Source organism: Mytilus californianus, unplaced genomic scaffold, assembly GCF_021869535.1.
Source record: "Mytilus californianus isolate M0D057914Y unplaced genomic scaffold, xbMytCali1.0.p SCAF_3, whole genome shotgun sequence".
Lineage (NCBI taxonomy): Eukaryota > Metazoa > Mollusca > Bivalvia > Mytilida > Mytilidae > Mytilus > Mytilus californianus.
The window spans coordinates 100,051,736-100,067,414 of record NW_026262679.1 but is presented as its reverse complement, the minus strand read 5'-3'; the positions used below and the strand labels follow the sequence as shown (position 1 = coordinate 100,067,414).

Genomic DNA, 15,679 nt, shown 5'->3' with positions numbered 1-15,679 from the left:
ATTGTTCATATTTTTACACGAGGCAGAATTCCTACAGGAGTTTCTTAAGAAAAATGAAACGAAGATAGCATATTCCTTAAGCTTCAAGTTCCGCTATACTGATGATGTCTTCTTACTAAAATAATTAAAAGCTTGGTGACTATGTTGAACGCACCTTTTCTATCGAACTAAAAAAAAATTTCCACAGATACAGTTAAGTCTGCCTCATATCTAGGAATTTTCAATGAGGATCGGTTGAGAACAAAACTTAAGGACGAAAGAGATGATTTCAATGTTCCAATAGTGAACTTTCCATTTCTATGTAGAAGGTCTGTGTGCGTTTCCTGTCATGTTTCCTTGAAAGAGGATTGCTGTTTACTAAGCTATTAAACCAAGACTTCCTAGTGGTAGAGTTGAACTTATCCCTTCATAAGAGTTACAGACGCCACCATGCGTTTGTTGACCGTTAAGGAATATCCATGTCGACGATAACCACGGATATATTGAAATTGTGGTAGCCGCAATCCTGTCCTCGTTTCCTCGATTGTGACAGCATTGATTGAGACTTATCACAGACTTTGTACTTACCATGACCAACGCGACGGTTGCCATATGTGGTTGAGGATATGCCCTTCCGGAACATCCCGGGTTGTGACTGTGTTTGTATTGCTCAGTCTTAAGTTTTGCATGTAGTGTTTTTTGTACTGTTGTTTGTCTTTTTGTCATTTTTTTCGTTGTTGGTTTCTCTTAGATTTATGAATTTTGATTGTCCCTTTGGTACCGTCTGTATCTTTTAAAAAAGAATATTAATCATTATTCATACATTCTAAGTCCCTATTCTAGTTTAATAGTATGAATTATCTATCATTTACACAAAAGAGGGACGAAAGATACCAAAGGGACAGTCAAACTCATAGATCGAAAACAAACTGACAACGCCATGGCCAAAAATAAAAAGACAAACAGAAAAATAATAGTACAGATGACACAACATAGAAAACTAAAGACTAGGTAACACGAACCCCACCAAAAACTGGGGGTGATCAATACACAAGTTTTGCTCATTCTAAACTTTAGACATATCTTATTTTAAGAAAGAACAAATCATGCTTTAAAAAGATCTCTGATTCAAACAAAAAAAATCTGAAACTGGCACGTTTAGAATATTAATTCTTTTGATTGACAATACGTTTTTGATTTATTTTTCAATAGACAATCGGCATTTCTTCTGAGACTAACAAAGATATTTTCCTCGCCGACGGGTTCTTTTGTATTGATTATTTTCTCTCACTGAATTCTTCAAAGTTTGGTATAACGCCTGGGTGGTCACGCGGTAGCACGATCGCCTCACGTGCGGGAGGTCGTGGGTGCAAACACCAGCCGGGTTAAACCATAGACTTCAAAATGTGTATTTGCTGCTTCTCCACTAAGCACGCGGCATTAAAGAATAAGACCAAAGACTGTTCGGTTCGGAGTCGAAACTAATGGGTTAGGGTAGGATGACATGTATTCATGCGGACTTTTACCTTGTAAACTAGCACGTTAAAAAGCTGACTCAGCGTGTCGGTCTAGTACAAAGAAATGTTAATATTCAGATTGCATTGACATATTTTCGTCCTGAATAAGCATTTTATTGCCTCTGGATGTCATCATCATCATCATCATCATCATCATCATCATCATCATCATCGAAGTTTAGTGAATCACATTGAGCTTGAAATAAAGGAAAGATACTACAGATATAGTTACATCTGCTTCATATCTTGACTTACTAGAAATTGACAATGAGGGCCGATAAAAAATTTACATTTTCGACGTAAGACATTTTTTACCGTTGTCAACTTACCATTTTTATGAAACAGCATTCCAGCAGCACCTGCATACGGATTACATACCAATCAGTTGATACGATATTACAACGTTCACATTTCCTATCATGATCTCCCTAATTTTGTACATTCATCTGGGTATTCTTAATGATCATGTGGTCAATCATAATACGAGTTCCGGAAAGACAGTTTTGTAAAATAGGATGATGTAACAGACAGTTTCTTAAATATAATGTGGTCATCTGTTCAGGAATTGATGAATCATTGAAAACCTTATGTAATATCTTCAGCATTTTCATTTTGATTGATTAATATAATGTAATAGTGACTTTTAGAATTTGTATTGAATACCTTTTATATGTTTACAGCACGACTGTGATTTAAAAGATTCTAGTCAGTTTTCTACGCAGATGTTTCGTGTTAGGGAGATTGTAAATGGAAATATGCGAGTTCTACAGGTATAGTTAAAGAATTGATAGAACAAATGATATGCAGTGGTTTTTGCTTTACATATACGTGGTTGTTTAGATTTAAATTATTACAAAATTCTTATTATAATTATACAATTGTATAATAAAAAAAAATGTTTTAATTTATTGACGTTTTTCTGATACTATTCTGCAGTCGGTTTCACAAAAAAACTTATGACTAAGATTGATCGTAAGTCATGAACAATTCAGTATACTTACGATCAATCTTAGTCGTAAGTTTTTTTGTGGAACCGACTCATGGATCTTAACATATAATTGCCCCTTTCTAGTTTATATTTGTATGCAATCTCAATTGCTAAACAACAGATCAACAAAATGTTGAAATAGCCTGGCTTGGAACGGTACTCAAAAATGTTGTCTAATATTTTGCAGGAATATATAGTCATATGTGTATTTATCAGATAGTAGCCTGTTTTGTTAACCAGTTTTAATCCACCATTTTCTACATTAGGAAATGTCTGTACCAAGTCAGGAATATGACAGTTGTTTTCCATTAGTTTTAATGTGTTTGAGCTTTTGATTTTGCCATTTTATAAAGGACTTTCCGTTTTGAATTTCCCTTGGAGTTCGGTATTTTTGTTATTTTACTTTAAACTGTATATGCAGTTGAATTTCTCTGTACCGATGCAATGCATTTGCTACATTAGAATAAAGATACACGTATTACATTTGTTTGTCTTACAGGTTGTGCCAAATAGAAGTTCATTGAATTCATCAGCATCGTTTTTAATTATGTCAAAAGATGAATGCTTCTTGTGGTATGGAAAGGTAATTATCTTATTAATATTCAAATTGTTTATATGCATTTGATCTGCCTTTAATATGAAATCATTGATTTTCATAGATGTTTGACCAAATGCTTATTTGACGTATTTTATTGTACGTGTACTATTATATTATTTTTTTTCCGTTTCAGATTATAGCTTAGTTATATGGTATATAAAAAATATGTAGCATGAGAGAAAACATTCTAGCTTATGCAGTACGTTGATTTATAATGTATAAGTTGGAGGCAAAGGTAGTTTTCCGATGTTCAAATCTCATAAATTCATTACCAAGATACAAATCAAGTTACAAAACAAAAAAATGAAAGAATCGCATGAGCTCCAGAGAAAGTAAGTTCGGGCATAACAGATAATAAAAACACAACTAAAATAACAAAAAAAAAACTATTTCGTATCCATTTTTCGTAGTGACCGAACGAAGCTCATTATGCTTTTTGACTTGAAATATCGGTTGTGTTGATATTTGAATTAGAATTTGATTATTTGCGCTTATATTTGTAGAAGTCAGGAGGTCCAGAACGAGAATATACTAAAAGTATGCTAGAATTTTTAAATCCTTCAAAGTAAGTTACACTATCAAATTAAAAACATTCTGTGCCACCTCGTGGTTTTTAAACTAGTCAGGTTTTAAACCTTTGTATGTTCGTTTCATTTTATAAACATTTCAATCATCTTTTTATTTAGTTTTCCAATAAATACATATAGAAAAAGAAGAAAAGAAACACCATAATTTTTCATATACTTCTTATCTTATACTTAAGTTGGTTAAACTCAAGCACAGTAGATGTTTGCTTTGTGTAATCACTTTATGCCTTTCTGCTTTTTTTTTTGTATTATATGTCTTTGACACTCCTTTCATTGTAATGGTCTCTAATTAGTGTTTATGAAGAAAAAAGCTCCAAATGCAACAAAAATGGTGCTTATGATATTCATTTGCTCCATAGTAGGTCAAGAGAATCCACATTTGAAACAACCTTTAAGTATTTTGCCATTTAAAACTAATTTTGTCCTGTTTTGTAGAATGTTTGATTTTGAAGTTGTCTTGGAGGGAAGAGAAAATAATCGTCTTCAGGAACTTCTTGGTGCTAACTGTGAATATCCCTTAGAATTTCCCAAACCTGTAAGTATGTTAAAACGGAGTATAGCAGTTATTTAATATCTCTTTAAATTTTCTTGAAGAGAGAAATCCCTGTTCTAATGCGGAACATTAATTAAAAGTTGAAACAGAACAGCCGGTTAAGTGATCTTCCTTTTTTGTAACAAAAATGACAATTCTGTGAAATATTAGAAACTACAAATGTCTATTTTTACATGTAATTATTATTTGTTATATGCCATGTGTTTAATTAACTGACGTAGGTTATCATTTTTATTTACATGTTTGAGCTGTCTCACTACAATTCAGTGCAAGCAATTAAAACAGAAGCTATTATTTGAATAATATATTTAGTAATATTTCATATATGTCATTTAGATTACAAAATATAAAATATTTTTATATACTTTGAGTACATCTAATGAATTTTGATATTCTGCTATTCATTGAATTGTAAATGACAATGGCTTTTTCTGATATCTGACTAGCATATAATTTAAATTGTTATTCCAGATTGTTTGCCTAATTCGGAAATACTGCATTCTAACAAAATACCCTTTATACTGAAATGAAATATTCATCTTCTTTTTAGATACTAGAACGGCGACCACCGAATCTTGTTTTATGTCATCATACAAATTCAATTTCATTTGAAGATATTGTTAATTTTCAAAAAGAGGTGCGTATTCGTATTCGTCTTTTACATGCTAAGAGGGAATCGAAAATGGTATATCGTAGAATGTTAGACATCACCATTACACAAGAACAAAAACGAAATGTCAAATTACAGTGAGAACCATATATTCGCCGAATGGAAATTAAATGGTAACAGTGACGACACAAATTTGACATATGACAGCTGCCTTTACGGCAGCAAATTTAAAAATATTTATTCAAATATACCACATGCTTGTCTTTCTGGCAGTCTTTTAACGGGGATCAAGGTTTTATAACTATTTTGATAGGTAAAGATTCTGTAAATAATAACATATTCATATTCGTTTTTAGATTTCAATAGGGAATCAACAGTCGTATATCGTAGTATAAGGATAGACATCACCATAACAGAAGAAAAAAACGAAATGGCAAACTATAGTGCACAAGAAAATACACAAAAAGTAAAGATGGAGCATTATCTACTCCGGAGTATTATTTACCTCACTCAAATCGTTTACAAACTCAGTTGTTCCAGAAGTTGTAGGCAGTTCCTCTTCCTTGACGGCATCTCTAATCTGGGGCTATTGAAATATAGTTTTGAAGATCAGAAAAGCATGACTTTACGATGACTTAACAATGGAAGGTTTTTGGTTCTAACCCTGGCTCTATTTTCATTAACTTCATTTTGTTTTGTCTTCCTTCAATTAATTAAGAGATAAAAATCGTTCGCACAATTTCTCCTGAAACTTCTTTAGTATTTAGAAATATTTTCCTTTGTGTACTAAAATACAGTTGTAGTATTCTATGATGATTTTATGTATAACGAAAGATATTCTACTTTTAGGATCTAACGTCAGAAGACATTTACTTTCTTGATTCCTTTGACCAGGTAAATAACTTTTAGGTGCCGTTTAATATATTCAAAACAGTTTCATGACCAAATAGACTTAAAAATAATCCTCATTACAATCTGCACAAAATAGAGAATACCAGAACAAAATTTGTGAAACATGACATCGGATAACATCATGATGATAATCCGAAAGTTGAAACTTTTGCGAAAACCGTTGTAATATAGTTTCACTATTTTTTTCACTGACGATATCGATTATATAAAGGATGACCCACAAATTCGTCAGTTATAAGATCGGAGATGTTTTCGACTATCAAAAGTTAATAGAATATCTAAAAAAACAAATACAAAATAACGATATCTGTAAAATGTGTCTCTCTTCGCAGCAGTATTAACATCTGTAAATAGTATAATGAGAAATGTTATAGCCACGTGCACAGGGTGATCTTTACTTCGTTTGAACAATAGTAGATTGAAGTGTGCCGTTTTTTTCTTAGAACGCACGTGTTTAAAGGATAGAGAAACCCATAATGAAATGTGTGTTAATTACAAACAATGGTTTGTATAAAATAGTATCAGTTTTTTATTATGCCCCCGCCGGTAGTCGAAGGGACATTAAGGTGTACCCTTGTCCGTCTGTACGTCCATATGTCCCTAAATTGGTTTCCGTTCTCTAATTTTAGTTCGCCTTAACCTCATGTTATGAAACTTATACACGATGCTTATAACCAACAACCACAGATAAAGTCTGAATTTGGATGACGTCACTTTCACCGTTCTCGAGTTACGTCCCTTTATAAATGGAAAAATTTGATGAATTTGAGTACATTGACTCTTGCATATTTACAAGCACACATTCCTACTTTATTCATGTATAGCATTGTATTATTTTACACACAAGTACATATTTCAATTTTTGATTTACCCCCTTTTTACATTGAAGAGCTCAAAAAGTTGTTTTTTTCTACATCACAGCTACCATTCCGATTTTCATGTTAACATTACATACATGTAGTAAGAAGAAGATTTTCGTTTTTTTTTTAATTTGTGTATTACATTGGCGGCCATGTGAGTTTGGTGGACGAATTTGTATGTATGCAACAAAATTCTTTCTTGGTAGACTGTATCTTCTGACATTTTTCACAATCGCAACATTCTTTCACAGTTAGGACTCGATCAGCTGACTCATGACTGTGATACCGACTCGGCTACGGAATCCCGACTGAATTTCCTTCGCCATATATTTCTTTTGAAGTTAAACCTTAACCTATAATCATCTTATTTTATTGTCTCCATTAAAACTCTGCAAATGATTTTTGATTCGATTGATGAATATGCGAGTTGCGTATATTTTGATGCCAAACGTGAATGAAATTTTAATAGTGATGACACATATGGCAGCTCCTTATTATCGGTTTATTTAAAAAGATTTATTCAAATATACCACATGCATGGCCTTCTGACAGTCTTTTTAGGGAATAAATGTTATATTTATATTTTAAAGTAAAAGATTCTGTAAATAATAATATATTCATAGTCGTTTTTTAGTTACCAAGAGGAAAAATAAAAAATCGTAAATCGTACAAGGATAGACATCACCATTAAACAAACAAAAAACAAAATGGCAAACTATAGTACAAAGATATTTTAATTAAAAGATTCTGTATTTAATACCATATTGATTTGATTTTCTTCTCCCTTCATTTTTCAGATATTTATTTGGATTGGACAGAATATAGGTGAAGATGTTAGACAACAACTTTTGCATCTACCTCAGGTAATTTGAAACACTTAATGTCATTTGCCAATCTAACTAGCATTAACTGACATGTAAAAGGGGAGTCAATTTGTTTATTTCTTTTAGATCTTCGATATAAGTATGAAAAAATTGTCAACCAGTGAAAATGAAAACTAGAATAAGCACTTTTTTCCTTTAAAGAATAAACTGAAATATATTCACGACCAAAGACAGAAATGAATATAACTACTAATAAATTGAACTATTTAAGTGATTCCTTTTTTGACAAGTACGTATAATTTAATCATATTTTTCTTGGTGTAATTGGTGTGTGTATTGAGCCGATTAACTCACAAACTGAATAACAGTCAATATATAAAGACTCTTATTTTAAATTTGTGAGTCCAGTTTACACACCAATTACTTGCAGAAAAAAATGTTTCTGTATCTTTTAAATTCTTCATCCAAACATTTCATTCTTCTTGGAACTACGGGATTGCATCCATACGTATTGCGCATTGCGCATGAATATATCAGTAAAATCGACAAATTGTTTACGTAGGTTACGAAAGTAGTATCGGAAATATGGTCTCTCGAAGTATAAACCATCAAGGAAAATAATTCTAACGAACAAATAAAAATTCTATTATTTAGAGATAAACAAATTATGTAAGTAATATACTTAATGGTATAAGGACAAAACAATGAACAATTTCATTCATAAATAGTTGTACATGGTGTCCTTATAACATAAAATATTTGTGAGTCTTGAACAGCGCATACAGACGTTCGAAGACAAAACCTCAATGCGGACAATTATTGTTTTTTTGTTGAAAAAAAAACATATTGGTCAATATGCTATAATGCTGTAGAAACTTGCTTTTTATTTCTATACATACGGTCACAAAGTTCAGTAATGCCGCTTTTTTATCAAAATACATAAAACATAAAGCATGAAGCATTTCATAAATTAAATAATCGAATTTATAAATTGAAAGTACCGGTAAAAAACTACATTTTGTATATGCATATTCTTAAATTTTAATAAAATCGTGAAAGACAAAATTTTGACGATCTGAAGAGCGCAACGTTTGTCGTTTTATTGTTAAGAAGGATTATAAAATTAAGGCAACAGTTGTTTACCGATGTTCAAAGTTATATTCAGGGGATTCATTTACCGAAACAATGTTCAAAAACAAATGAAATATTATAAAAAGATAACATCATTAAGAAAAATATAACGTATTTCATAACGTTACAAAGTGATGGATCATCTTTGCAACCCTTTGAACTAGCTATTGAAAACTTATGAATTATTTGAATTGAAGTACTTATATTTGACATGAACAATCACTAATAATAATATATCAAAGACTTTAAATTTAAATTTTAATTTTTATCCATATTGATTTGACAAGCGTTGTCCGTAAACTTTTTGTTCAATCAGCCGTCGTATTTATGTGTTTTTAAATACTGTAAACAGCTTTTCCTATGGAATTTTAAAACCAGGTTTAATCCACCATTTTCTACATAAGAAAATGCCTGTACCAAGTCAGGAATATGACAGTTATTTTCCATTCGTTTGATATGTTTGAGCTTTTGATTTCGCCCTATGATAAGGGACTTTCCGTTTTGAATTTTCCTTAGAGTTCGGTATTTTTTTTATTTTACTTTTTCAAAAAAAGGTACTTTACGAAATATATAATAACAAATAACCCGCAAATATTTTGAACACCATAAATTTGTGATGCATAGTGTAAACGAAAAATATAATCTTTCTATTGATTACAGAAATACATAGAAGAGGATACTGCAGGACGTTGTATTGCTGATATCAGTTTATGGATTATATCACAGAATCATGAACCAGAAACATTTATAAAACATTTCAGGGATTGGTGCAATACTTCTTATGGGGTAAGTTATAGTAAGCTATTTGGTTACATTATCCTGGTAGTTGTAAGATATGTTGTAAGATAAGCCAATGCAATAGCAATAGACGAAAGACATTATTTTGAAAACTACTGAGCAACACCTACCCCAACAAAAACTCTGGTTTATCTCGTGGCAGATTTTAAGTCATGGCAAATTTGTTACTTTTGGTATCTATTTTCCTAATTTACAAATAGAACATAGCTACGTGTACAATGTGAATTTAGTATAGAATATAAAATGGAATCTAGAAAACAATAAATGAATGACATTGTCAAAAAAGGAAGATGGGTGTATTTGGAGAAAGAAAAGCAGATTTATACAAACAACGGACACAAAAATTAAAGATATGGAAAATACAGTCTAATAAAATCTTTTTTAATTAGGTGCTCAGAAATAAATACCATATTCTACTGGCATGAAAGGATATAAGCGGTAATGAGTCGAAATCAGCAAATGTCATCAAAGAATTAGGCAGATATTATGGCATCAAGTGTGACAAATCATTTAATTAATAACTATCAATTGACCAAGTCGTGATGTCGATGACGACCAACTTTTTATGACTAAGACCACTTTTAGGATTGAATTAACTTTGTCTTTCTGACAAATAATGGTTCAAATAGATTAGATTGGGCTTTGAGTTTGACGGCATTTACATTTTTCTAACTTGTTATTTACGTAACTGATTGGCACACAATTTGCGTTTTTACGGACATACTTGTGTTTAAAAGCTTGTATTGAAATAGAAGAATAAATATATACGTGCTTACTGATATGGTATTATTTCAAAAGAACAATATGATGCTCTTATTTTAATTTCCGGGCACTGAAGAAAAAACTAGGTTACCGTTTTTACAGTAATTATGTAGTCATTCAGTAAAGGAAATTAAAAGAAAGAAAACTTTTTATTCTAAAAAAGGGCATTTTAATATCATGACCGAGTTTAATAACGTTGAGATGTAGTATAAAGTCGAATTCTCATGATTTATTATTACAGGGTCATGACGTCTATACTTTAACACGAAAGAGAATACGGCAGGAGAACGCTATCATTGATATTGATCAAGAGGTGAGACGCGGAACATAGTACATTTGTGCATTTTGTTTATTTCAAGGGTCATGTAAGCTTTGGTCATCTCTATGTGGTCTTATTTCGTCACGGGGATTTTGTTTATTTCAAGGATCATGTCATCGCCTCTTTGTTGTACTAGTTAGTCGTAGGCTTTTATAGGTCGACAGCTGTTACAACAATACGTAGCGAAAGGTTATAAAACTTGCATGTATATTTTAAGTGATTCTCAACCGAGTATTAGTTTTTATTTGCAATCATAGATTAAAAATATAACTAGCGATAAAATTCGTCCCAACAGTCTGAAACTTTACATTTCCTTATGTCAGATACCAATGAACGGATTAAATAGTTATATGTAAGATTTGGTAAAGTGCTTTCCTATTTGTGATATCTAAATACCATGATGGCCGTCAGAGCAGACCCAACTTCAACGCAGAACCCCATGGAGAAATATATGAGTGGAAATTCCGTTAATAGTATGCATGGGTGGGGATTTGTTTTTATCTAAATCGGTGCAAAACTGACAAATACCAGTTCTGAAGCTAAGAACTTATTGGAAATACTCTAAAAAAGCTTCTTTTAAGATAATTAAGAAATTGAATTTAATTGTATATGTTAACTTAAGTTTTTCCAAGATGGTCACATGAGTCGATACCTTATGTTAAAGGTAGAAAATGGAGATATCTTGCGATAACAGTTTTAGAAACAATAAACAAATATGTTTACACTATCAAATATTGTGTATCTGGAATCAATTTTTTTTTATTCGAGCGTCACTGATGAGTCTTTTGTAGGCAAAACGCGCGTCTGGCGTACAAAATTTTAATCTTGGTATCTATGATGAGTTTATCTGTATACTTAACTCATCATTAAATCATATGTATGGGAAAATAGTATGGTGTAACTACTAAGCATGTCATGTTTCCAATTAAGATATGATTTTATTAATTACCGTACATGTGTTTATTAGATGGTTGACAGGAGCTATATGAAATATTCCAAGTACGCATACAGAGAACTGATAAAGAAAGAACCGGCGGAAGAAGTGGATAGGAGTCATAAAGAGGTAAAATGTCGTGGTCTTTATCTATTAGTTTGGTTCAGAATACATTTGGAATTCAATTTGCATTAGCCGATTTGAATCATTATGTAACATATCTTTCGGGAGTTTCTATATAACATATTGTATACAAGCATATATTATTTCATTTGATGTGTAAATTTTTTTAAAAATAAGCTTGCCTTGATTTATGTATGAAATTTTTATTTTTATTTGATACCTATCAGTACTAGTAAACACATTAAGTACACATTCATAGACAAGAATAGCCCAAAAAATTAAAAATTCAAATTGTTTTGAATGTTTTATCAGCTCTCAGCGTTTGCATTAGGATTTGGACTTTCAAAATAGTTTGGCCTCGAGCATCACTGAAGAGACATTGATTGTCGAAATGCGCATCTGGCTATTCTTGTAAAATTATATTAGAATTATATTTAACTGAAAATGATCAATAAATATATATATATCGACAATTAACGACCAAAAGATAAATATACCAGTCATGTTTATGTTACTCGTTTATCACACGACGTAAATCAGCAGAAAATTGTTCTTGAAATCCTGAAGCATTCTTAAGTTAAAGTTTCGGCAAACTAAATCAGAATTTATATCTAAAAAGTGTGTCCGGACATCCAAGCGGAAAAAGTTAAAACTGAAAAATGTAATTTCTTTTATAGTTTCATTTAACTGAGAGGCATTTTAAAGAAGTGATGAAAATGGGTCGTCCAGATTTTTATCGTCTTCCATTATGGAAACAAGAACAGTGCATAAAATCTGCAAGACTAGGACACTATGAAGCGTCCGACAATCCATTACATATACGTTGTTTATCACCAGAGTAAGACACTGGTAACAAATATCATGCATTGTTTATTCTTCAAGATTGAAAGTATACATTATATATACTGATTGCAATGTGCAGCAGGCAAAAGGAAAACCATCGGGCATGAGATAGACGTTAGTCACATCAACTTATCAGTGTTTTATGAATGCATGGGCTTTCGTGCTTACGACGACGACAAAAGGCAATTTAGATTGGATTATCAAAGACAGCAGATGGTTAAAAGTGTCATGAATTCGTGCAAGCAACAGCCAAAATTATATAAATGGAGATGTATATGCACAGACGTCGCTAAAAAATTTTAGGTTTTGTCCCCGAAGAATCTTAAATTACAATTTTGTTCTATAGTTGACATCCCCACGTAAAATTTTATTAATTTAATCAATATTCATGAAAAAAGGTCCTAATTATAGTCATATAAATCATAAAATTTTGCTTATCATACTTTTATAGAATTATAAACTCAACAACTCAATGTTTTAAGCTACAATATTTTGACAAGCTTTATATTGTAGTGCTAATTTTTTTATTTTCAAGTGCCAATCAAAGTGTAGTTTATGATACATTTTTCAAATAAAATAATATTTTCAATTAATTATCCATAATACTTCTATGAATATGTTTAATGTCAAAGACGGTGTTATTTACGCCGTGATTGACATTTAACATAATTGTATGTATTAATGACTTTTCCTTATAGTTATGCACTGTGTCTTTGCACAAACAGACCTTTAAGTGACTAATGATATAAAAGTGTCAAGTTTTTATACTTGTATGGCATGCTGACCTTTAATGTTATGGTCGTTTTCTGGTGTAATGGAGACCTTGAGTATAAAAAAATCAAGTGTAACCATCTAACACGTGAGTCCATAACTGGGAACATTTACATTTACAGCTGGTATTTTGTTCTTAGTTGGAGAAATTTTATTCATTCAATAAAAATGAGTAAATCATCCCAAAATTTCTATTGGACACTAACAGTTTTCACCATGTAAAAGCCTCTACAATTTCTTTCAAATGTGGCTCCAAACAAAGACAATTCACATGTATGAACTTTAAAAAAAATATGTAAGTTGCAGTTTGAAGTACACTTGAAATATTTCATGACTATGAATTCAATTACGGGGTCAGTTGCTTAATCAACAGCACTATGATTTGATCTGTGCAAATTTCCATATTTTACTAACACTTTGTTTCTACGGAGGTCATAAGCAGTACAGTTTCTATTATATTACCCTGTCGACACATCCGATCTCGCTCTTTCGGAGTTCATACGATTCTATAAATTCTTACTTGCTATCTTGGTTTGTCATTCCGTGGTAGATTTGCCGCGGAGATTTGAACATCGGATAACTGCTGCCGCCTTAATAGATTTTAAAACGTACATTTTTTTTACTGATAATCGTAAGTTGAAAAACAAAAATAAAAAACATGTTGACATTTCATCTAAATGTCCCTATATTAACACTAAACATCATATAAGGATCAGTACATGGACGCATTCAAATTTACAGACAATAAACTTATAAATTGCTCGGATTCCTAGTCCGTGTTTGGTAATATTTTTGATATTTTTCGGTTATATTTGCTCCAACTTTTGTATTAGGTTTTGAAATTTCAAACAGCCTGGCCTCGAGCAACACTTAAGGGACGTTAATTATCGAAGTGCTGATGATACAGAAAAAACATTTTACTGTTTAATGAATGTTTTAGAACTGATCTGCCGTACATAAAAATTGAAATAAATCAATGAAATATTTACGATGGTACAATTTATGAGTTGTTAAATAAATAAAATCCTTAACAAAAACTTGGATATGTTATTTTAACAGATACAAGTTTATGAAACCTCAACAACAGTTAAATATGATCAGTTTAAAACTCGACGACAGTTAAACATAGGGTTCCTTATTATTTTCTTATTATGATATTATATTATCCTGTATGACGTCTGTCGCTTATCACTAGTTTAGAAAATCAATCCATGGGATTTTTTGATACAGGTTAGCTGACCTCATTTTGTTTAACAAATCCAACAATTTAAAATTACTCTTCTTTCTTAAAATAACATAGCTGTTTTATATTCGTATAAGATTTAGAAATCAACATGTATTTCTTCTACGCCAACAGTGAATTAACTGATTAAAAATAGTTGGTAGCAGATTTGAAATGTCTATTATAGAAATACTACTTAACCATGCTATATTTATTTTTAATTTACATTTGTTATGTACACTTTTATAATTAGCTATCTAATAAATATATTACGTTGTTTCAGTTTTATCGAATTATTCACAGCTACAAACACAAGATGTACGTTACAGTTAAGGATGTTCGCTTCTCTTGTTTTTTACTTTTTGTGAGATATTCGGAATCCTGTAAATAATATTTATCCATGTAATGCCAATACAAAATTTGCCCGCTAACTCCTACTTTTCTTTCAATAATTTTATTACATATAGCTTAAATAAAACATTTTGGAAAATCTTATAACATCCTAAAGCTTGTTATTTTTCATAGTTTTTTGAAGGAATAAAGGTGTCAATGTTAATAAATGTATAAAAAAATCTACAGAGAATCATTTCCCGCCAAATTTTCTATCAATTATATCTCAAAAACAAAGACACGAACTTTTCATTTTTTTCCTGCTTTTTATATATTATCCATTTATAACAGTCTTTTAAAAAGCTTGTTATTTTGAAACAGAGGAGCGAACATCCTTAATTACATTCACTTTCTGGAAGGGAAAGGTTAATTCAAACTGTTCAGATGTATTTTATCAATTTATAAGACATCTGTATATAAGGTATGAAGTATCCAGGCCTTCTATTTTCTGAAATATAAAGCTTCATACCAATAGTTTACACCACCGCTGCCGGTTTAGCATTCCTGTGTATCGCATGCTACAACTTTTGTCGCACACATGACAAAAAATATAAAAAAATCAAATTATATGAGACAAAAGTTAACTCTTTTGGAATTGATTTACAAAAGCAAACACAAAGGAATGTGATTCAGATTAAAATACAATGATATTTCTGGCCGATAAAACTTGCTTGCTAAAACATCAATAATTTTACATCGATGTCGAAGTTTAAGGCTATACATCAAACATCGTGAATGTCACACACCGTCTAATAGTGTCTGTTTAGGGTTTCCCTGACTATCTAATCCAATTCACTAATACCTCAGTTTTGGGGCAAAAACTCATTGACTGGTACAGATTGTTCCATTTTACAATCGCCTCAGCGAACCGTATCTTGACTATATTGCGTGCACATTCTCTTTCTCCTTTACGACGAGATGACACTTCTTCGAATTCTTTTTAATGTACAGTAGTATT

General features: G+C 31.3%; 1 protein-coding gene across 3 annotated transcripts in view; it reads left to right on the top strand.

Annotated features, from left to right (window-relative positions):
• Positions 1-14,608, top strand: part of LOC127735524 (advillin-like) — a 52,311-nt gene extending 37,703 nt beyond the window's left edge. For all 3 annotated transcript variants that reach the window (XM_052245708.1, XM_052245709.1, XM_052245706.1), the window contains exons 18-28: positions 2,177-2,266; positions 2,984-3,067; positions 3,586-3,647; positions 4,105-4,204; positions 4,773-4,859; positions 5,682-5,726; positions 7,402-7,467; positions 9,220-9,345; positions 10,361-10,432; positions 11,406-11,501; positions 12,173-14,608. In XM_052245708.1, coding sequence (XP_052101668.1) covers positions 2,177-2,266; positions 2,984-3,067; positions 3,586-3,647; positions 4,105-4,204; positions 4,773-4,859; positions 5,682-5,726; positions 7,402-7,467; positions 9,220-9,345; positions 10,361-10,432; positions 11,406-11,501; positions 12,173-12,337 — 993 coding nt within the window. In that variant the 3' untranslated portion in view covers positions 12,338-14,608. The remainder of the gene's footprint in view (positions 1-2,176; positions 2,267-2,983; positions 3,068-3,585; positions 3,648-4,104; positions 4,205-4,772; positions 4,860-5,681; positions 5,727-7,401; positions 7,468-9,219; positions 9,346-10,360; positions 10,433-11,405; positions 11,502-12,172) is intronic.
• The last annotated feature ends 1,071 nt before the right edge of the window (positions 14,609-15,679 follow it).